This window comes from Tympanuchus pallidicinctus, unplaced genomic scaffold (assembly GCF_026119805.1).
Source record: "Tympanuchus pallidicinctus isolate F22 unplaced genomic scaffold, pur_lepc_1.0 scaffold22, whole genome shotgun sequence".
In the NCBI taxonomy this organism is placed as follows: Eukaryota; Metazoa; Chordata; class Aves; order Galliformes; family Phasianidae; genus Tympanuchus; species Tympanuchus pallidicinctus.
The window spans coordinates 25,216,337-25,238,406 of record NW_026294739.1 but is presented as its reverse complement, the minus strand read 5'-3'; the positions used below and the strand labels follow the sequence as shown (position 1 = coordinate 25,238,406).

The window sequence follows — 22,070 nt, the reverse complement described above, 5'->3', positions numbered from 1 at the left end:
TCACTGTGCATTGGCTCACTTCACCTGAGGGTCAAATGTAGGTAGGGAGACCCTGGTACAGAGCTCAGTTCCATCCGTGGCACCCCGGCACTTTTCAATTCCCCCTTGCATTTCTGAAGAGGAGGATAAATAATTTAGTGAAATGAGTGGGAAAGGAGCGAGTGAAGGGAAACCCCAGAGCTCGGGCTGAGCAGTGAATTCCAGGCAGCGATGGTCTTATCTCTCAGTAAGAGCAAAGCAGCCAAAACCACCATCAAATCTCCGGCCCTTACGTACGCAACCCGTTTTTTTCCCCGTTATTCAAATTCGGAGTCTGATGCAACCCAGGGTGGAATGTGCTAAGACTGGATTGCAATGGCTGCTGCGTGCCGCCGGGTGTCAGCTCTGCAGCGAAGGGCCGCTCGCCCAGTGCTGCAAGAGCAGCGGCGGCGTTGCATCATCTGTGGAGGCGCAGGGCTCCCACCGCTGGGAAATGGGCAACGCAGCCCAGGGCCAGGCTTGAAGATGCAAGGAGGAAAGCAGCACAGTGCACTCAGGAAATCTGTCTTTGGGTCGCTGCCGTTCTCGCTGATTCAGATTTGGTGAAGAGCACCGAACTGTTCTTCGGTGTTCTTCACAAATTAGATGGCAAAGGGAGCAAATTCCAGCAGGAGCTGAGTGCAAGGCTTTTGCTTGCCCTGAGAGTGAGTCCAAGCAGATTTGTTTCACCCACTTAGGTTTGCTCTGCCTCAGGAGCTGGTGCACGTGCTGGTACTGCTGGTGCTCTGTGTCCATGGCTGTCAAGCTGCACGTGGACACAGAGGATCACAGCTGCCTGTCGTTCTCAGCCCTGTTTTCTGTCCATAGACAGCTTACTAGTTCTCTTGTTAAGAATAATCAGTGCTCGGTGAGCACCTCGCCAACCCTCAGTTTGTATTGAAGACTGTTTCATCACAAAACCCCTGAAGATTTGGGAGAGGAGCATTCTGCCTTCATGGAACAGGGAATGCCAGCACCACAAGGATGATAGCCCCAGGGGCAGACTTGAATTTAGACTTTTCAGTAAACTGAGCACCAGGCCTGGGAGGCAGAGACTCCCTGCAGTGGTGTGACATCGCCAAAGGCATTCCCAAGGCATGGTGAACCCAGTGCCTGCTGCAGATGGTTGGAGCCCCCCAGAGAGGCCAGATGGGAGCATTCCTCACCCTTCTGCCGTGCCCAGAGTCTGCAGTTTTTTACAGCGGAGGAGGTGAAAGGACAGAGCCTGACCTTTAGCATTTGATTTTCACCTACCTCAGTCCTGATAATGTCAATGCTGATTGACTTAATTCTACTGTTGATTAAATTAATCGTGTTTTGTCTTCACAAAAAGCCACTGCCCCCAGTCTGACCGTGACTGGGCCAGGTTGTCTCCTGCTGCCATCTCCTTGAGCTGACAACTTTTCCATGCTGAGCAATGCATTGCAGAGGGATTCAGTATGTTCTCCTACTCCAGTTCAGTCAGGTTTTGTTTGCCCCCCAATAAAGATAGCTCCATGCATCCCTTATCACGTTAAACATTTGCCCTCGGGCAATGCTGACCCTGACAAGATTCCTTGTGGTCTTGCAAAAGAAAAGAAAATATTGATTCATTCTCACTGGCTTAGAAAGGTAAACCTGGGTATATCAACCATCCCTTCGTGAATAGAAATGTTCTCCTAAGGTGTTGGGCTGCCGGGGCACAGCGAAGGGGCTGCCTGCTGTGATGGGGTTTGTGCTTTGTGAGATAACATTCATGGAGCAAATGAGCTGCACGCTCCATGGGTGCAGCAATAGCAAACCCCAAAACTCAGAGCTCCCTGCAGGGATGGTTGTCTGCATCATGAGGTGCAGGTAAAACAGGTTGCCCAAGGAGGCTGTGGATGCCCCAGCCCTGCAGGCATTCAAGGCCAGGCTGGATGTGGCTCTGGGCAGCCTGGGCTGCTGGTTGGCGACCTGCACACAGCAGGGGGTTGGAGCTGGATGAGCACTGTGCTCCTTTGCAACCCAGGCCATTCTATGATTCTGTGATCCTTCCAGCACATGGCAGCGTCTTGTGTACAAACCCTACCACAGAGACACAGGCCTGTCAGGCTAGATGAAAACTCCAGCAGTTAGTATGATCCTGTTTGTAAAAGATGACATCACATCCACTTCTGAACGAGTTTCAGAGCACTTTCACCAACAGGATGCAGTAGGTAATGGTTCCATATCTGTCTACCTACTTTTTCAAATAAAGGGTTTATTTTTAACCTCCAGCTGCAATCTCCACTAGCATCTCTTAGGGGTGTTCTGTTAATGTATGTGTTCTCTCTCGGAAATAACCATCATCATTTCCTCCGTGATGTCATTTCTCACACTAGAATAAAAGAGGCACACAGGAAGGTGAAAACCAGACATTGGTGATATGTAACATCAGGCTTTTTTTTTCTTCTTTTCTGTGATGTTCAAACGGAAGGCAAGGCTTTTTTATGAAGAACTCCACATGAAAAACAATCTGACACACCACAGATGATCCATTCTTGCTGATGAAGCAGAGCGGAATTGGGTCCCAGCGGAAAACCAATATTTGCTCTGCTATCTGCTGCTTGCTCTGCGGTGCTATCTGGGCAGGATCACAGTGGGGAGCTGCGTTTCTATGGTGGCTGTTGACACTTGGGCCAGCTTCGTGTTCTCCCACAAGATAAACTGTCATGTTGCGGGGTCAGAATGAGCAGCAGCCCATCTGCACGGGCAGGGAGCTGGCTGCTGAGGGATGCTGTGTGTATTACAGCTTTCTGTCACTGCAGATCAGATGAATACATGGCATTGGGACCTGGAGATGCTCTGAGATGCTGGAGATGCTGGCAGTTCTCCCCAGGCATGGACTCACCTGCACAGGGCTGAGCTGCAGGTGTGGGCTGGTGTTGGGTTCCTCATTCCTACAAGATCCCTCAATTCCTCCCCTGTGCCTGCAGGGCAGTGGCCTTTGCACCTGCGGTTATTTGCTGAGGGGAGGCAATGAGACAGGCACTGCCCAACCCACCAAACGCAGTGGGGAAAATCCTCTGACCCTGAGTATCAGCCTCAACACCCAGGAAACAAAACCCAGGCAGTGCCAGCAGCTCGGCTTGGCCTTCAGAGCTCTTCATGTTCCCAGGTGCTGCAGAACGAACGTAAAGGCCACAGCCCCAATCCTCCTGCCCCACTGTGAGTTAACTGCAAGCCAGCTCCTGCCATTGCTCCTCTGCCTACTGCACCACGACCTGGCATGGATGTAGATCCCAACGCACCTTCGCTCCTTGATCTAATGTGGGATTAAGCTCCATTTTTGCGTGCCAGGCCAATTTTCTTCTTGCTTTCCAATTCCCTGTCTCCTCCCAAGCACCTGGATGGAGTTCAGCAGTCTCCAAACTAACTCTGCCCCAGGGAGCGAAGAGAGAAGCCTGCCCTGTGCCTGTGGTTTCTTTTTTGGAGCACAGAGGCAGGAGATCAGCCCTCGTGCTGATAGTCAGAGCAAGCATCCCCAAATCAACACCAGGACTGGTGGCACGCAGTGGAGGGAGCGAGCTCCAAAGAAAGCCTGGAATTTGTGTAATAAGGGCGAGGAAAACCACATGAAAGCACCCTTCCCCACCTAACCCCCTGCATGAATCAACAGAGCTCTGCTCTCTCAGTGTTCTTGGGTTGAAGCCTTTCCCCATTTCCCCATTGTCTGGGCAGGGAACAGGTCACGGCAAGCAGGCATTGAAGTGGCTGAGGTTTGTAAATTGTGTTCCTGCAGGAGATCCCCTTCTGAATTCCACTTTTGTGATCCCACCATAGCTCCAAACTTTGGGGTGAAGGGCTCCATTCCTGCAAGTGCAGAGACCCAGGTGGCACTGGACCCGTGCAGCAAGAAGAAAATCCTATAGAAGATGATTCTCAAGATTTTTGGTCTTATCATCTGCCTGGATTCGCTCAGGTTCCAGACTGTTCAATCAGCAGAAGGATTTTTCCATCCCCAGATATTCCTTCCGAAACCAAAATGTTACCAGCGACGATAATTTCCAATTACGCACAGGTACTGCTGCACACTTGGATTAGTGTGGCTTTAAATAGCCCTCTTCTAGGAATTGGCACTTTGTGTTCATCCAATTATTCTCCCCACCTGAGGAAGGAGGCTCCAATTAGCAGTTGGTCAGCCCAGACCTCCCTGTTCTGCACCGCAGCTCCTGCCCCGTGATACGCTGCCTGCAGCCAGCACGGATGTTTGCAGCAACTGCATAAGAGAGCACAGCATGTGAGAGCTCCAACCCTTTGCACCACGGAAAGGCAGCACCTCTTTGAAAGCAGCTTTGTCCATCTGGGCTTTTTTTCGTAAGGAGACACAATGCTGGCAAACAGTGAAATGCCATTCAGCAGGGGGGAGCTGCAGACAGACAGATGGACATGGTGGCATTGGGAGCCAGCAGCCCAGCGTGCACCAAGCACGAGATGTGGTGAAGCCACATCTTAGAACTACAGAATTGTTCAGGTTGGAATCACTTCTAGGATCCTCAGGCCCACCCCACTGTGCCCACAGCCACATTCCTCAGTGCCACATCGCTGCAGTTCTGGGACACAACAAGCATGGGGACCCCCTCCAGTCCCTGGTCTCACGGTGCAATGTCCCCCTGCCACGTTCCCTTGAGATCCTCACACAAGCTCCTCGGTGCTTTGCTCCCTTGATCTGCCCATAGCTCCCTGCTGCAGCTGTTGCAACCCCAAATGCCTTCAGCTTGCTTTACTCAGCTCAGATTGCACATACAGTTGGGTTTATTACCTACATGCAGTTGGTCTGCTGACTTTGCTTAATGAAAGCAGGGGCCAGCAGCAGCCCCACTGCGAGTCCTTGCAGGCCCAGCAGCTCTGCGTGCCCTTTATGACAGCAGCTTTGGTCCCTCCTGGCCTGCAAGTACAGCACTCCCTCCAGACATTGCCTTTTGTGTTAGCTGATCTGCTGACTTCAAGACGGGACGTGCAGCAGCACCTCACCCCACACCTCATTGCACCACAAGCCCAAATACCTGCGATGCCCAGACCTGATTTATGAGCTCCCCCAGCCAGGAAGGATGAGCTCCTTGTCACAGCGGCCACTGCTGCTCCAGACAAGTGGAGCAGGAACCTCTGTGAGCTCTGGAGCTCCTGCAATTGTTGCCTGGATCCGCCAGGAACTCCATCCAAGTGGAGAACATGTTTGAGTTCCCACCACGCAGTTACACTTGCAGGGTTTGTACAGGCGCCTTGCCACGTCCGCACCATTTGCTTATGGCACACAGCGTGTGTGAGGCTCTGCACATTTTATTTTTATTACTCATTTTGGTGAGGATGCCGCTGGCTGCTCTGGAGGCTGTGAGTGCTGCCCTGGTGCTGTTACAGACAATACCTCATTTCCAGCAGTCTGGGGAGGTGTTTGCTGATGCCTGGCTCACAGCTTGCATTGCACTGGCACCACGCATGGACAGAGCATGGGTAAAGACCTTCAGCTCTTCCAGCAGCAGCCTTAGAAGTCAGTCATCTGCTCTTATCAGAGCCCTGGCGAGTGCGTTTCTACCCCTCCTGCATGTCCCTGGCATTGCTGGTGCTGTGCTCCAAAAGATGACAAAGCGATGAGTGATGACAGTGCAAGCAGAGCAGCAGGAGCACAGCACAGTGCTGGATGGCCAGAGGAGTGCCCAGACTGCCAACCTTCTGAGAGACACCTCTATTTCATTAGGAGACATGGAGGCCGCTCCTCGTGGCTCCTTTTTGTTAAAAAAAAAAAAAAAAAAGCAGAACTTCCACTGCTTCAACTTTAAGAAGACAATTTTGTTCTCCTCTTTACTTTGCTGCAAGGCAGTTGGTCAATGCCAGTACTGTTAATTTTCTTCACACCTGGATCTCATTTTGCTATGTTAATTTACCCCCCTCAGAGGCTTTAGCCACAACCCCTCCTCAGTTCCTTTCTTTCCTTCCCATTTGTGCCCTTGAAACATCTCCCAGAGCATCACACCCTGCCCTCAGGCTGCCTCCTCCCCTCTGCAAACACATTTATTTGGTACCTTTCATCTTGTACACAAACCTTCAAATAAATGACTGGGTTAATGCTTTCTGCCAGCCTTGCCTCCAGCTCACAGAGGTACTGCTATGCTGCTTCATCCATCCTCGGTGGCAGACCCCCCAGCATCTCCATACCACTTTGGTTTTGGGGAGAGAAATGGGAAAACGTTGATCTCCATGTCTGATGTGCTCCAGGGCTGCGTTCCCAGCCTTCTCCTCCCATCTCAGCTCAGCCCCATTCCCACTCAGCCCTCCCAGCCCTGGGAACGTGGACCTCAGCACTGCTGTGCTTCACAACAGCCCCTTTTCTCCTCTCCTTTTGAACTCTGGTGCGGGCAGACTTCTGGTCTCACCAACATCCTCTGCCCACAATCGTGTGATGAACATCACAGTGTGCTGAAACCTCTTCCTGCCTTTGTGTTGGGGTGAGTGAGGCAGCTTTGTGCTCGGGATGGATGCACAGAGTAACGCCACAGAGCAGCACTGCAAGTCTGCTTTTTGTTTCATGTGAGATCCCTCACTGCAGCCCACTGTGGATTTCACACAGGTCACCAGAAGCTGTCAGCTCCTACCCCATCCCAAGGCTGTCTTTCTGCCCAGGACGCTCTTCTCTCTGTCTCTGCTCACTGTATTCCCTATCACAGCTTCTTACAACTGCTCCAGGCCATCCCTGCACCCTCTGCCCACCCCAGCACTCCGTGTGCCCCCTCCCACACCGTGGACGTCACCACTGGGCCATGCATTGACCTGCCTACCAGGATCTTTCCAAGTCTCCAAACTCAGATCTGGAGCTTTGCTTCCAAGCACCACGCTTCATCTGCCACAGCTCTTTGCACATGCTCCCTGCAAAGCTCCAGCTTGGGAACGTCTCTAAGCAAGACTGTAATGAACACAACACAAATAACTCATGTCATTTCTCCACTGCCACCTTCCCTGTCTGCACAGCCCTGTTCAGAGCCAGCTTCCCGCAGGCTCCAGCCCCATCCCGTTCTCATGCTGGTGGCAGCACTGTGAATGCAATGTTTGCTGTGTCTTATCAGGGTTTATTCTCTCTTCTGTTTTCCTTCTTTGGCCACAGCTGTCACTTTGTGAGTGATCTCTTATAAATCTGGTGGCACACGCTATTCCGCTCCCTGCCCACGCTGGCTTTTAGAGATGTTTTCCTTAGATTAATACCTCCACTGAGCACCTCTAATGCAGCAAGTGCCCCTGGTTGCATACAACAGCCCTGAAATGCCCTCATTTCTGCACCCTGACTTCCTCCTTCACTTCTTATAAAGCAGAATGTTGCTGCAGCAGCTGGGGTTGCTCTAAGGTGGCTGCAGGGCTCCATGCAGCACTGCCACCACTCTCTCCAAGTATTACTTTCTGCAGCAGATGCAATACTCACTCCTGAAGCTGGGGCTGCCTCTTGGGAGCTCACTAATTGTTAACCCCCACCCAGCTGGCCGCAGTGCATAAATCCCCTATCAATGTGTGCAGCAGCACTGCAGCCTCACGCACTGTTGGGCTTGGAGCTTCATTCTGTGCCCACCTCTCCCTGTTGGTGTCTGCAAGAGTGTCGAATGAGAAACCTCAGCCCCATCTTCTCCCATAGGGCAACAAAGGTGATGAGGGGTCTGGAACACAGGCCATATGAGGAGAGGCTGAAGGAGCTGGGAATGTTCAGCCTGGAGAAGAGGAGGCTCAGGGGAGACCTCATTGCTCTCTATAACTTCCTGAAGGGAGGTTGTAGTGAGCTGGGGGTCGGCCTCTTCTCTCATGTCATCAGTGATAGGACCAGGGAATGCTTTCAAGCTATGGCAGGGGAGATTCAGGCTGGACGTGAGGAAGTGTTACTTTTCAGAAAGGGTGGTCAGGCACTGGAATGGATGCACAGGGAGGTGGTGGAGTCACCGAGCCTGGGGGTGTTCAAGGAAAGACTGGATGTTGTGTTGAGGGATGTGGTTTAGTGGGAGCTGTTGGTAAGAGGTGAACGGTTGGACTGGGTGATCTTTTAGGTCTTTTCCAACCTTGGTGATTCTATGATTCTATGATTCTATAGTTGGTGCCCACAGTGGCACTCCTCACACCTCCACCTTTCCGTGTGCCTCCCATCACCCATTCCTTCATCTTCATTAGGCCCAACCAGACACAGGGATGTGCGCGTGAGAGCAGGAAGGGCAGAGGGACCTCAGGACCAACAACAGAACCTTATGCGAAAGGAAAAGAGTTGGAGGCAAAGACCAGCAACGGGAGAGTTGTAATTCAGCTTTCTTTGTTAAAAAACAACCGACAAAACAAACAAAAAAAAAACCCAACAGACAACCCAAAACATAAAACAACCCGAACACGGAACAGGTTTGTTAACCACCGACTTAAAAGAATCAAGAAATACTAGAAAAAATACATGGTGGGAGACATTTTGTTTTACAAGGCAGTTTGATGGCGTTCCCATTGGCGGAGCAGCTCGGCCAGCCACTGAACTGCTGTGCCAATGGGACACTGACACTGTAAATAGCATCGACTGTAGAAGTATTAAGACTTAAAAGATATTTACCCCTTAAAAATAAATAGAACGTCATCTACAGCAACATTTAAATTAGTAAGTTTTTTCCTTTCTTTTCTTTTGCAAAGCAACCAAATGCAACAAAAAAGGTAAAACAGGTGTGTAGATTTTCTGGAGGTCGAGATAACTCTTTCCTGCTTAAAAATAAAGGACACAAATATGAACTTGAGAAGACAGGTTGCTCGGAAAAGGCAGCTCATTCTCCAGCAGTGACTCTCACCATTGTTCCACGGGTCAGCACCGGGCCCACATCCCACCACAGTCCCTCTCTGCAGGGCTCTGGGGGGGGACACGGGCCCCGCTCTGTCCCCTGAACAAATGGGGACATCTCTCGGGGTGTGAAAGCCATCCCTGTGCAGGACCACATGGCACGTGGCAGCCAGAAGCCTGCACTGAGACGGGTGTCACCGATGGAAATAGTTACGATGTAGATATAAAGTCTCTTTTAGGCTACTTCAGAATTAATTCAGTATTTTAAAAAAATATTTATTTTTTTTCTTCCTTTTCTCGTTGACGCTCAGCAGCTGGGGGAAGCATCACCCCTTGTAATGCAAGGAGCTCAAAGCAAAGAAAAATCCTCTGGACATGGATTCCTTAGGGATGACCTAACCCAAGGGACCCAACTGCCACGGCTGGGAGGAGGGCTGTGCCATGCCAGGGGCTACAGCAGACCCTGAGCAGCGTGCAGCCCCCACCCCGTTGCCAGTTCCAGTTTGGATTGTGTAAACTGGGAAGAAACTTCCCACTCATGGGCAAAGCCAGCCATGAGGCTGCGGCTGCTTCTGAAGCAAGCAGCAAAGGACAGCCTTGTGGCAGCTCCGGGCTGAGGGATCAACCATCACAGGACCACCTCCCATCCACACCACGGATAGACATGGGACTGTAATGCAGGGCTCTGGGGAGGTGCTGACTCTCAGCACAGCTCTCAGGCTGCCCTTCCCCAGCTGCAGTGTGGCTTTAGCAGCTTCTAAAGGCAAAATCCCAGCAGGGTCTGGCTGTTCTGTGCCTTCCCTTTGGATGTCTTTGGGAACCAGGCTGTGCACAAGCTGCTGTCCCACCCAGACAGCCAGCGTGTTGTGTAAGGACAGCACATAGTTGTTTGCTTCCTTTTGGATTGTTATTAAAGCCTGAGAGCACTGTGGCCATGGCTAAAGGCACAGGCAGCAGCAGACAGAGGAAACCTTCCTGCAGGGCCAGCAGCACAGCACAGCTCTTCCCATGGTGCTCAGCACACAGAACAAAGCCATTCTGCACCAGCTTCCACCCAACGGGTCTTGAAAGTTTGTGCAAGCACTGGAGCCCCTTTGAACTCAGCTGTGTACAGATGGGACTGCTGGAACACAATGGTTTGTTTACCAGAGCAGGTTCGTGCTCAGGAAGAGGAACCTGAAGCAAAGCCATGGGCTGTGGCCTCCTCTGAATCCCATGGGATGTTGTTCCATAACACCCACAATGCTGGGACTCCAAAAACTCACAGCCAAGCTTCATGAAGAGCAGCAGGGCTGAGGGCTCAGCTTTGTACAACAGTCACTGCACAGTAATGCTCACAGGGACACGACTACAGAGCCACGGCCACTTACAGCTTCCACCCCTTGGAGAAATGGCTTTAGTCACATTTTCTTGTTGAAATGAAATTTGGTCTTATCTCCTTATTTATCACCTCCCAGATCTCTAGTGTAAAAGCCTTCTCTACCAGCCATGCCACCAAGCTCTACCAGTGGGGAATGAGCAGCCTCTATGAACCAGGGATATAAGAAATCAGGCTTTGGGAGGGCTGAGATGTGAGCTGGTCCAATATAAAAGTTGTGTGAATCTGTGCTGGTGCCTGGTTGGGTTTCTCCCTATACCTCTATTGCTGTGGAAACAAGGTCACCGCACAACGTGCAATGTCAATGCCAGAGGCAGCAGGTTTAGTAGCACAACAGAAAGATCCTTAGCAGCAAGTAGAAAATAATCAACGTTCTTAAAAAGCAAGCGAGCGAGTTAAGGTTTTAATTAAGATCAGTTAATAAAAAAATAAATCTCAGTGTGACATCTCCTCTGTAAAACCAGTGTGAAAGGGTCACCAAGAGGATATCGTTTGTTGATGGTCTTCATCACCGATGAAACTCATTAAGAGATATGCCCAAACCAAGCAATCCCCACACATCTGGGAGACTTGGACCCATTTCTGAGCTCTCTGTGGATTGGTCTTGTGATGCAAGTTAAATCTGCTGTAAATCAGTACTCGACTTAATTCTGCTAGTTTATATTATTAGCACTGAGAGTCCCTAAGTTCAATCCAGGCCCTGCAGGAAACCAGTCCTGAGACTGCTGCAGCCAAAAACTGCCAAGACCAAAGGGGAAGGGGAGAGACAGGTTTTTCCCCTTGAAGCAGGCCATAAGGAGCGACCTCCCATCGCTACCCTGCAAAAACATCAGCCTTCAGCTGGAAGAGGACTCCTCGCAAAGAGGGGAAACTGAGTTCAGGATTTGTATAGCTCATGACCTTATCTATGCAAATGTCTCTCCATGGGTGCTGGCTCTGAGATGCTCCAGTTCATTGCACGTAGGTCCCTGAACAGCCATGCACTGGCCAGAACTTTGGGTACTTCTGCACTGCAGACATACCCCAACCAGCTGCAATTCTCCATAGGTTAACTCAGCTCGAGCAGAGCTCTGTGTTGACACATGTGAAGCATAGCAGAGCTGGGCTGGGTATCTCTGCACTGTATTGCCACGGAATAAGCACGTGGCCACAGAGGTTTCAGTGTGATGATTGTCTCACCTACTCCTGCCTTAAAGCAAAGATGCGTGCCTGGCAAAGCAGTAGCAAGGAGCTGCACGTAGACACATGTGGGACATAGCTGTGGTCACTGCCACACACGCTGGGACAGAAGCTTAAATGCTTTTTTTGCTGAAGAGCTTCTTAAAAGGACAAAGCATGAGCTAGTAGTACCATTGGTGTCCTTAATGCCTCTTCTCCAAAATGACTCTAAGCTAAGAGGAGAGAATCCAGTAGATAGCAATTGCTCTTGGAGGATACCAGCTTCCAAACAGCTTACTTTACAAAAGTATGGTAGAGAAAAAAAGAATCAACAACCATTTTCTGAAGCACAAGCACAAAGAAGATCGTTACAGAGACAAGTGCAGCTTACTGGTGGGGAAAAGATGCATTTGATTTCTAATTGACTATCACCTGGAGTGCAGAGGCAATATGAGCCACTTCTTCAAGAAGCCTCCGGTCCTGGCTTCCTTCAGCAAAACAGCAGACCAGGATTAAAGCAGGCCCCAGCCATTTGGGGTGTGTGCCCCCTCCTACTCCCCAGACCCAGTTGGTCCTACCTCCCATGCAGAACCCAGGGAACAAACCAGGAGAATCCCACCCATATTTCATCTTCATAGTTGGCTTAGGGGCATGCACTGATCACCCCGAGGGCAAGGACATGGCAAAGCAGGGCTCACCCCACGTCGGATGACATCTACATGAAAACAAGGGTGAGCAAGCCAAGGAACCGACCTCCTGCAGTTCCCTGAGCTCACTGGGAGCAACAGGGCCTGCTCCATCCCAGTGCTATCACAACGGGGCTCAAGGTGGGCATTTTTGAGAAGGGCATCCCAGCGATCTGGCTCAACAGCAGGAGACGGTTTGGAGCCGAGAGCTACAACCACACAACAGCCGGGGACCAGACAGCCAAGTCCTCATTCTCATTTCTCTGACACTAGTTCTGCTCTGCCTTGTCTCACCTCTATCCATCACCACCAGTGGCGCTCCCTGCACAGAACACAAAGCACCAGTAGCACAGATTTAGACGTGAGCTTGCACGTGCGTGAGAGCCAGCATCAGCCTAAGCCCTCAGACAACCCTTCCTCCTCATCCACCCCCTGACCAGGCAGGGCAGGTTGGTTAGGCTCATGGCTCGTCTTACTAAACCCACACAGAACTGAGGTACGGCCCTCAGTCTCACACGCACAGAGGCTGACTGGATGCACAAGAAGTCGCCAGCAGGAATTCCTCTTCCTGGCCCACGTTGGTACCGAGAACTTCTCAGGCGGCAGCAGGAGGGCTGGAGGAGGCAAGGCAGAGCAGGCGGCACCGTGTCAGACATGAAGTTCTGACGGGGTGCTCCAGTGCTTAGGTTTTGTTGATGAAGGGTCAGAAGTGTTTTTTCTCCTCGTGTCGTCTTAAAACAATATTGTGCGTTTCCTCAGGCTGAACGTCTCTGCTTTTCCTGCTTACGATTCTTGCGGAACCACCTCCATCAGTTTCTGGCACATGGCTGTTGCGTGGACTAGGGGAGAAAAAGCAAAGTACGGGTCAAAGAGATTGCATACAGAGGGCCTGGCATATTTATCTTGGTCTCAGTTCACGACTCTTTGTCTCAGAAGAAGCAGAGCACGCTCCTAGCCAACCCACTGCCGTTCTGAGCAGGGTTAGTCCAAGAACAGTGCAAAGCCTGAGAGCAAACAAACCACAGGCTGCTCTCCACTCCTGCCTAGAACTCGAGCACGTAAGAGTGGGAGCTTTGCTCCTGCAGATGGATGCTGCACTGCCCTGGAACCACTCGGCACCAGTTTCTACTTGCATGATGACACAGTAACTGCATTTGAATGCCAGAGCTGTAAGCAGTCCAAACAGAGTCAAGCACAATAGCAGGAAGGGGCACAGGCCAAAGTGCTTCCTTCCAATTTGGAAAACCTTAGCAGTACATGTGTGCACCTTCTTTAGACCTCGGTATTTTCCCAGCATTCATTATGGTGGCTGCTATCCAAGCACACCTTTCTGCTGCTTCCCTGTTTGGATGCCCACAAAGCAGTCTTGCCAAGGAAAACCAGCAGCAGTTCTGTAAAAGCACGCAAGCAGAGTCAAACTCAGATTCGTTGGAGGTGATCAAATTATTCACAATGTATATTCATATACACACGTTTAAAGTTCACTAAGTTTCTAACGGGGCGTTTGCAGGATTATCACTGTGTGTTCCTAGAGATTTTCTGTCTTATCCTTAAAAGCTGTTGGTGAGGGGAAATTAATTAATACAGTAATTTACCACCTGGGCACAGCAATAACGGCTCTTCCAGGAACTGAGCCTAATACTCAGAATAATAAAAAAAGTGAGGGAAAAAAAGCTAAAAATAAAGAATTACGAGTGCTGAGCACCGTCAAGCATCTTTTTCTTCTTCATAAAAAGCACCCAGCTGAGGCTGGGCATTTCTACACGTCTGCTTTTCTGGGTCAGCCTGCTGCACGAGGGCTGGGAGACAGATGGGAGACCTCAGTGCTCAGGCAACACGGACTGACTGTCTTGATGCAGTTGTTCAGACAGCAGTTGCCTGTGCCAAGCACAGCCTTTCCAGCCCTTCAAAATACACCCTGTTGGAAAACCTTACCCAAAGATGCCTTAAAAATAAGCCTCGTAAGAGAAAACATCCAGTGGACAAAGGGTTTTCTCCTCCCCTTGCTCTGCTGTCACATTTGGATGTCAAAGGGAGCTCTGACTGGAATAGATGCTAGCGCTGGCTGAGCGATGAAGTGGGACTAATTCTGATCTGACAGCAGTCAAATTTAGGCCAACTGTGCTCAGACTGCTGAGCTGTTATTACTTTTCCCTCCCAACACCACTCCAGAGGTATTCTCTGCTGGCAAAGGCTTGACCCTGTGCTCTTACAAGGGGCAGAATGCAGTAACGTGCTCATTGAGTTACGCTCCACCACAGATAATTGGCCCAAATTTTGCAATTATCACAAGGCAAGGTGCACTTTAGGTGCTTGATAGATAAGGCAATCATCAAGCTAAAACTTGTTGGCGCTAAAAGCATCGATCAGAGCCAAGGCTTTGGGAGTCCTCACTGCACAAACAAGAGCCAGCGCTGCTAGCTGCAGCATGCTCACCACTGCTGCACCCCTGCTCTGCCCTGGCAATACTTACAGATGCCCTGGAGAATCCACTTGGGCTTGTTTTGCCACCAGACCCCAAACAAATAAAAAGGAATCCCGCTGAAGATGATGGCAAAGCCGATCCCGCATTCCTTTGGTGTCATCCAGAAGGAAACAGCAATGAGAAACAAGCAAGCCAGGATGAAGAAAATGGGCAGGCAGATGTTCACCTAAACACAGACCAAAGAATGGGTAAGAACTTATAGCAGGGGAAGAGGGAAAACCATTCTTGAATGATTCCTTATAAAAAACATCTGAACTGACAGCATCAAATGCAGCAGCAGATGCACACAAGCCATAGAAAGAGTTACTGGAAGGCGTCAGTACAGGTCTGGGAGTTTGTTTCTCTCTGGCCCCCTGTTGCCTGGCAGAGACCTGAATGTGCTCTGGGGGATGAGTGAGAAACATGCCCATAAGGAAGGCAGACATGCTTGTGGCTGACATGGTCTTGGCCTCCTCCCAGCCGGGATGCTGCACTGCCAAGCTGGCCAAGGACAAATAGAACAGAGTTCTCATCTCTGCAGGCGTGGGTTTGTCTACTTTATTAAATCATTTTAAGTGAATTCCACGATGGTACAGAGCGTTTCACTGAGAGCCACAGCCTGGGGAGCATGCTGGTCACTGAGAGCTCTGTGCTGGGCCACCCCACATCTCTGCCACCCAGAGCATCCTTCATCCCCAGGCTCTCACGGTCACAACAGCTCCTCACCTCCTGAATAGCGAGTGCACCCAGTGGACAAAGGGTTTTCTCCCTTGCTCCCTTGCTCTGTGCACTCTTTTGGCAGATTTTGATGTTATCTGGGACACCAGCATTAACTACACAGCTCATGCTTCCACACCTTTTCTCCTGGTGGCAATACATTTCCAATTCCACTCCCTTTTCCATACAGGAAAAGCAGGTGAAGCCTCTGACAGGTTTGAAGGAGCTATTTCCCATGTTTTCTCTGATCACAAATGAAAAAGCCCAGCACTGGGAAGACCTGAAACAGTTCCTGCACTGCTCATACCTTGATGGGCCTTTCCAGCTCAGGCTTCTTGTAACGCAGCCACATCATGCCTATGATGGCCAAGGCCACACACAGCCAGTTGAAGAAGCTGAAGAAGTTGATGACTGAGAAAATGTCATTGGAGAAGGCGTAGAGCAGGGTCATGACACACTGCATCCAGAAAAAAACAAAGCCGTTAGCAAAGGGAAAGGTAGGCAAAACCTCATGTATGAGAGCAACGAACGCGAGAGCTGTCTGCCAAGAAGAGAATCAGGTTGATCATTTTTTTGACTCATTTAAGCTATTTTCAAATGGTGCTTGGAATGATTACTAAACAGAAGTGGAATCGCAGAATCACACAGAATCACGGAATGGCCATGGTTGGAAGGGACCTCAAGGATCATGAATCTCCAACTCCCTGCCACATGCAGGGCCACCAACCTCCACGTTTAATGCTAAACCACTGAATATAAGATATGAAGAGAAGAAGGACCTATCCCCTCTCACAGCAGCAAGCAGAAATGGCTGCACTTGGAGTCCTTCTCCAAATGATTCATTGGGATCCCATCCCCGACCCTTTTCTCAATACCAGGCTGATGCTCCCCATCACACCCCAGGGCTCACCGTAAAGACGAGGGATGGCACAGGAGTGAGAAGCCTCGGGTGAATCATGGAGAGAATGGAAGGTAGGTGTCCTTCTCGGGATCCAACGAAGAACAGCCTGAGGGACACAGAGCAGCTATCAGCACCGCAACCTTCAGCTCTGGGCTGGGGTTTGTCTTCTGGATAGGGATGGCCCAGAAAGATGTATTTATGTCCTCCTTTCCAGAGCAAACAGTTCAGTGACTTTCCTAAGATAACCTGGGGGAGATGCATCAGACCTGAGCTTCCTCAGCCCGTGTCCTGCCCCCATCCTTTCTCCTCGCTCTGGAGGAGTTCTCAGCCTTGAAGTTTCGTAAGTTTCTGGTTTTCATTACACCCACTTTCTCAGGCAATGCCAATGAGCTCCAAGCCTCTGTTTGTTTATGTTTTAATTAACTTCAACAGGACTTTGCTTGAGGAACAGAAGACTCAGATGACTGCAGGCTCTCTTTTTAAATCAGATATGGTTTTATTTTTGTTTCTATCATTCCTCACATGGCCTCCAGACCCTTCAGATTTTGTGTCCACCCACAGCTGCTCCGGGGAGGACAACTGTTCCAAACCCACAGGCATCGAGCACTGCTTGTAAACAAAGCAAGAAACAAAGCACAAAACTCAGCAAGAAACGTACCGGGAAGAGGTGAAGAGGGATCCATTAACGGATCCAAAGCACGACAAGCCCACAAAGACAGGTATGATCCAGGACATGACACCAAGGTGATAATTCCCAAAGTCCTAAATGGGGTCAACAAGAACAGTACATCACATCCAAATGCCCAAGAGAACTCATGGCTGCCTACAAAGCTGTGACGTTTGCAGAAATCTAAGCAGCTAACTCTGTCCCTGAGAACTGAGAGGCCAGATTGATTGGAACGGTTACCCAAAAGCTCGCAGCCAAATGGAAGTAGGTTCAGCCTTTCAGATGTTGCTAATTGCAGGCATGGAGCTGAGTGAGGACACTGAAACACAGCCCCTTACAAACACAGTGATGTGGAGTCGTAGCTTTGAATTACAAACTCACTCACACTGCAGTCCCACGCCATCAAGTCATGTCGACTTTGACAGACATGCAAAGGAACACAATTAGAGTAACGCAATGCAGGCTGCTGTTTCATATAGTCATAGGATCATAGAATGGCCTGGATTGAAAAGGACCATAATGACCACCTAGTTTCAACCCTGCTGCCACACGGTGGCTTGCAGGCTGGAGCTCTGTGCTGACCAAAGGATGGAGCTGTCACCTGATGGCCCACGCAGACCATCCTGCGTCAGGAGATTCCCCCTAAAGCACCAAACAATCCTGGTCACACACAGTTTTGCAAAGTCATGCCACACCACTCATTTCTGAAGCAATCAGATTTCTGACCTCCGTGACATTTTAATTAATGGAGGTATTCTTTTTGCTTTCTTAATTGTAACAAGGAAGATACAGAGAGAGAGAACAGTTCAGTCCACTATTGTCTGAATGACCTTTTCCCATAAATATCACGTTCCGGTAACTGATGATAAGTCATGGGGCCAGGGGCAGCAACCTGGGCTATTTCTGAACGAAGAGCAGTGTTAACTGACCCCCCTTCCCCCATCTGTGATTAATCCCCCTGGTATCATGCTATTCTTCCCTGCTCTGTCATAGTTGCTCTTTATTTCCCGTCAAACAACAGCTTATTTATTTATCTTATATGCAGCCACCGTCAATGAGGGACAAAGTAGGAGATGTATGCAGAGATTGTAAGTTCAATTTAACCAGCCCTGGAAGCCAGATGAGTCACATCAGAAATGCACCTACCACAGCCACAGCTTCGGACGTCAGCATCTGCTCCGTGGACAGGGTTGTGAAGTAAGCCAAGTTTGTCAGCACATAAACCAAAGTGACTACAGGTAGTGAGATGATGATAGCCAGAGGCAGGTTTCTAGGAAGAAAACATCAATTGTAAGGCAGCTCGAGCTCAGGAGACAGCTGCTGACAGGGAGAGCTGAAGGCTCACGCTGCAGCCCTCCTGCACTCACTTCGAGCTGGCAGGAGCCGTTCTGCTCCTCCGTGGCTCTCCAGCATACACAGTATCTCAGTCACACTGCTTTCCTCCAGAAAATGGGAACAGCCTGGTGCTGACAGAGTGAAGGATGATGGCAGAAGGGGGTTTTCTTACAGAGGGAGACTCTGGCTGTCTGGGCAGGCAGTAATCCACGGTCACCATCACGGCAATCAAGTAAAACTAAAACCTCACGGCTCTTGGTAGCTAGTAGCATCAGCACAGTCATCCTCTTTGGACAACGGATGTGCATTTGTGCTGGTGGCTTTTTTTGTGGGGGATGAAAAGAGCAGGGGTTGAGTTGGCTGTTTTTAAGCTCTAATTCTATGCAGCTGGTTGAACTCAGAGAAAATGAGTTCAGCCACGGGTTGAGTGGAGCTGCAAGATTGAGGCTGCGTTGGTACAAACGTGCCTTTCCCAGCAGCCTAACCTCATCTGTGAGCAGAAACTGAAAGAGGAAACCCTGCTTGATTTCCCTACATAATTGGTCCAAAGTCACAGGTGGCGAAACTCAAATGCCATGGCTGCATCCAGAAGACAAGAAAATAACTGCAGACTGCAAAAACTTCCTGTAACTGCGTTAGTCAAGAAAAGAGCACACCAATCTTAGCTCCCAGCAGGCACTAATCTCCACTGGGGCCAGTCAGGAGCGGGCTCCGATCCCAAAGCCTATGCTGATGGGAGGGCTGCACCTTCCCTACAGGCAGAATGGATCTATCAGCGATGCTCTGCTTTGGTGCAGCCCATCCTCACCTCTCCAGCTCCCTTGGCACTGCCCTGAATGGCACGAGCAGTGCAGAAAGCAGCCCGTTGCTCTCGACAGAACAGGAAGAGCACATGACAAATGCATGCCTGCACATTGTTGTGGGAGTTTACACAATAAAGCAATAAAGCTGTAAGTGCCTCTTCCTTGCCTATAATTCAGAGAGGTGCCATGCCAAGGAAATAGGACTCTCCAACAACGCAGATAGTATCAGCAGCACGGGAATCCAGTGTAAGCAACAGCCCTTCTCAGACAGAGATTATAATTCCCCTTCCCTTAATCCAAGGCAGAACAATGCCATTAGCCTGTTTCCCCAGAAAGAGGGACTTAAGCTTCTGGGCTGATGAACAACCCATAATGACACATAACAGGGACAGGCACGAAGTTTCCCTCCCAGGGAAGTCACCCACCTGTAGGGATTTATCATCTCTTCTGTAACAAAATTCAAGTAATTCCTGTAATGTGAAAAGAACAGCAATGAACTCAGGTTAGTAAATAAAGCCCTTCACCCCTATCTGTCTACAAGGGAGTTTTAGGTGGGACAGAATCCAGATCTTGCTGTAAAACTGGCAGTGGGTGATGCCTAGTTGCAAACCTGCAGAAATGCAAGCCCTGGCTGCTGTAATTTGCACCATGCTGCCAGCTGCCCTGCAAGAGGAAAGGAGAGCTGGCTGCAGGCTCAGGGCTGGTGGCAGGGTCAGCCTCTGGGCAGCGTGATGGCTTTCACTGCAATTTGAGCAGCTCCTTGGGCTGCTCGGTGCTCAAAGGGGCTGACAGTGATGTCCTCCAGGAGTTTGGTGCTGCCACGGATGGACACGGCAGTCTCCCCGCTTTGCCATACCTAAACTCATCTGTTAGCATGCAGTCGGTGTCTGCTAAGGGATTCCACCCTCCTGCTTTCTTCTCAGGACAGAACTCAAACAATCCATCATCTGCTGCCTTTCTGCTGCAGTAAAGTGGCTGGAAATTGCACGTGAAGAACAACTACTAACATTACTAGGGGAACCCAGAGCATCCATCTGCCTCACTGCCCTGGTAACAACAGAGAGTGGGAAGGTCCTGGATGATGCTCCTGCAAACACAGCCTAGGGACAAGTGGAACAAACTGGAGTATTTAACACTAAGAAAAGGAAGAGGGCTGCGTCTTACCATCCTCCATAGGCAAAAAGACCACTGTACAAGGCCAGCACGATGTTCCCCACACCCACTTTTGTGTTTTCAAAGGAGTGCTCAGGAGTCAGGCTCGTCACATCACCTACAGAGGAAAACAAGAGGAAAGGATTGATGCCAGACACCCGATGATCACACTGATGCACTCTGGTGCTGTGTTGGAGAGCACCTGTACCCACTCAGATTGCGCTGACTCCTCCAGTTTTACAGTGCTTGATTCAGTTGGGGTAATGCACCAAATAATCGGGCCCAGATCTGCCCTGTTGAGCAGCAGGCCATTAGCAAGCAGTCAGACTTTCTCACACAACAACGTGCTATCACCAAGGTAATCTCCCAGCTATCTCCCCATGAAGAAAACACTCTGGGGGCCTTCCTGCTGGAAGATGCTAAGCAAACAGACATGGTTGCATTGTTCTCTCAACTGAAGGCTGCTTTCGTTCGATAAAAACCCCAGGATTTCCTCCAGTTCCACCTGATAAAGCAGAGGGTTGTGGCAATGGCTTTGATTGTGGGAAGTTAGCTTTTTTAGGGCTTGAATATCAGAAGTTAGCTCCTTTAGGGCTCGAGGATCCAGAGTTCCTGTTATGGAGCTGGCTTTTGAAACAAGAAGCCATTAATAGAGGACTCGATTGTATACTTGGTCACAACTCCCCCAGTGCAGCCAAGGGTTTATTTATTTTGCTTCACAACACTCTGCAGCTGTTTTGTTCCCTGCCTTTTGATGTGGAGGCTCCGTGCTTGCCCCGTTGGCGAAGTCACGCTCCCTTTGGTGCCCTCAGTGAGGAAGGAAGGGGAGCAAGCAGGGCTCAGCACCATAAACTGCATCCAGACTGCAGCCACAGAGCCCTGGCTGCACACAGGGAGCCCCCATCAGCCCATGTGATTCCTCTTAGGGCACAGATCTTTGCTAATCGCCCAAGCCACTGCATCACGTGGCAGTCAGCAGCGCCTGCAGCTTATCTCTTCTGCTCTCAGCACGGGGTGCCCAGCCCTGCAGGTGGGGAAAAAACAGGGTACAAACAACACGAGGTGTTTTTTTTTTAACTCTTGCAGTATTTTCTTCCCCCCCTTACACTGGGAAGTTTCACACTGGAAGTGCCACCAATAGCTCCATTTGTGAGGGCAGATAAAACAAGGATGCCTTCAGGGACCTTTAAACATACAGCACTACGTTCCCAGCAGAGAGAAAGGGCCAGGCTCTGGTCTGCTGGGGGTGCTTCCCTTTGTGGCATGTTGCTAGAGACTGCTCCAAACCCATGCCAGTGATGTGAAGCTGTGACACAGAGCTGTCCTACATGAGGGAGCATTGCATCCCTTGCTCCATCCTTTCCATCCCAGCCATTGCCCATTTCTCCCTCCTGCTGAGTCCCACCCAGAGCTCAGCACCCTCTTTTGCTACACATCTGCTGCTGGGAGCAGCATTACAAAAACAAGTACAAAAGCAGGGCAGGGGGGCAGAGGAAAAGAAGGAAGCAAAGAGATCAGGCAGTGCTGTGACTTGTTCTAGCATCAGCCAACAATAATTACAATTAACCAAGCTGACGGAGGCTACAAAGCAGGGCCCAGCTGCCTGTTCCTGAATGAAACGAGGAACTGAAACAGGAGAGCTGTGTGGAAACGCAGACTGATGCAATGCTGCAAAGTTTAACCTTAATTCCTGGCTTATGAGTTCAGTCACATCATCTTAATGTAGCATTAATGCCCTGGCCTGGCTCTGAACAATGGAGCTGAGGTGGGTGTGCATGGCATCACATTCTGCTCCTTCCATCCCACAGCCTCAGCTCTCCTTAGTTTATTTTCAGCACCTCCTGAATAATTACCAGCCTAGTTCTTTCCAGGTCTTTTGTTATGGGAATAAGCTACAGTTTTCGTTAACAGGGATTTTAATTAGTTGCTGGAATCACATGCTGATGGTGTAGGAGAGCTCTGTGGGCATTTCAAACAGCCCTCGGGATGTCTGCTCCCAAAGACCTGCTGACCTT

The 22,070-nt window shown here is 50.1% G+C and overlaps 1 protein-coding gene across 1 annotated transcript in view; it reads right to left on the bottom strand.

Annotated features, from left to right (window-relative positions):
* Window positions 1–8,260: 8,260 nt before the first annotated feature.
* Window positions 8,261–22,070, bottom strand: part of SLC7A5 (solute carrier family 7 member 5) — a 37,725-nt gene continuing 23,915 nt past the window's right edge. Inside the window, 8 exon segments of the mRNA XM_052685665.1 lie at window positions 8,261–12,855; window positions 14,490–14,667; window positions 15,505–15,654; window positions 16,108–16,204; window positions 16,757–16,860; window positions 17,912–18,035; window positions 19,329–19,373; window positions 20,068–20,173. Coding sequence (XP_052541625.1) covers window positions 12,800–12,855; window positions 14,490–14,667; window positions 15,505–15,654; window positions 16,108–16,204; window positions 16,757–16,860; window positions 17,912–18,035; window positions 19,329–19,373; window positions 20,068–20,173 — 860 coding nt within the window. The 3' untranslated portion in view covers window positions 8,261–12,799.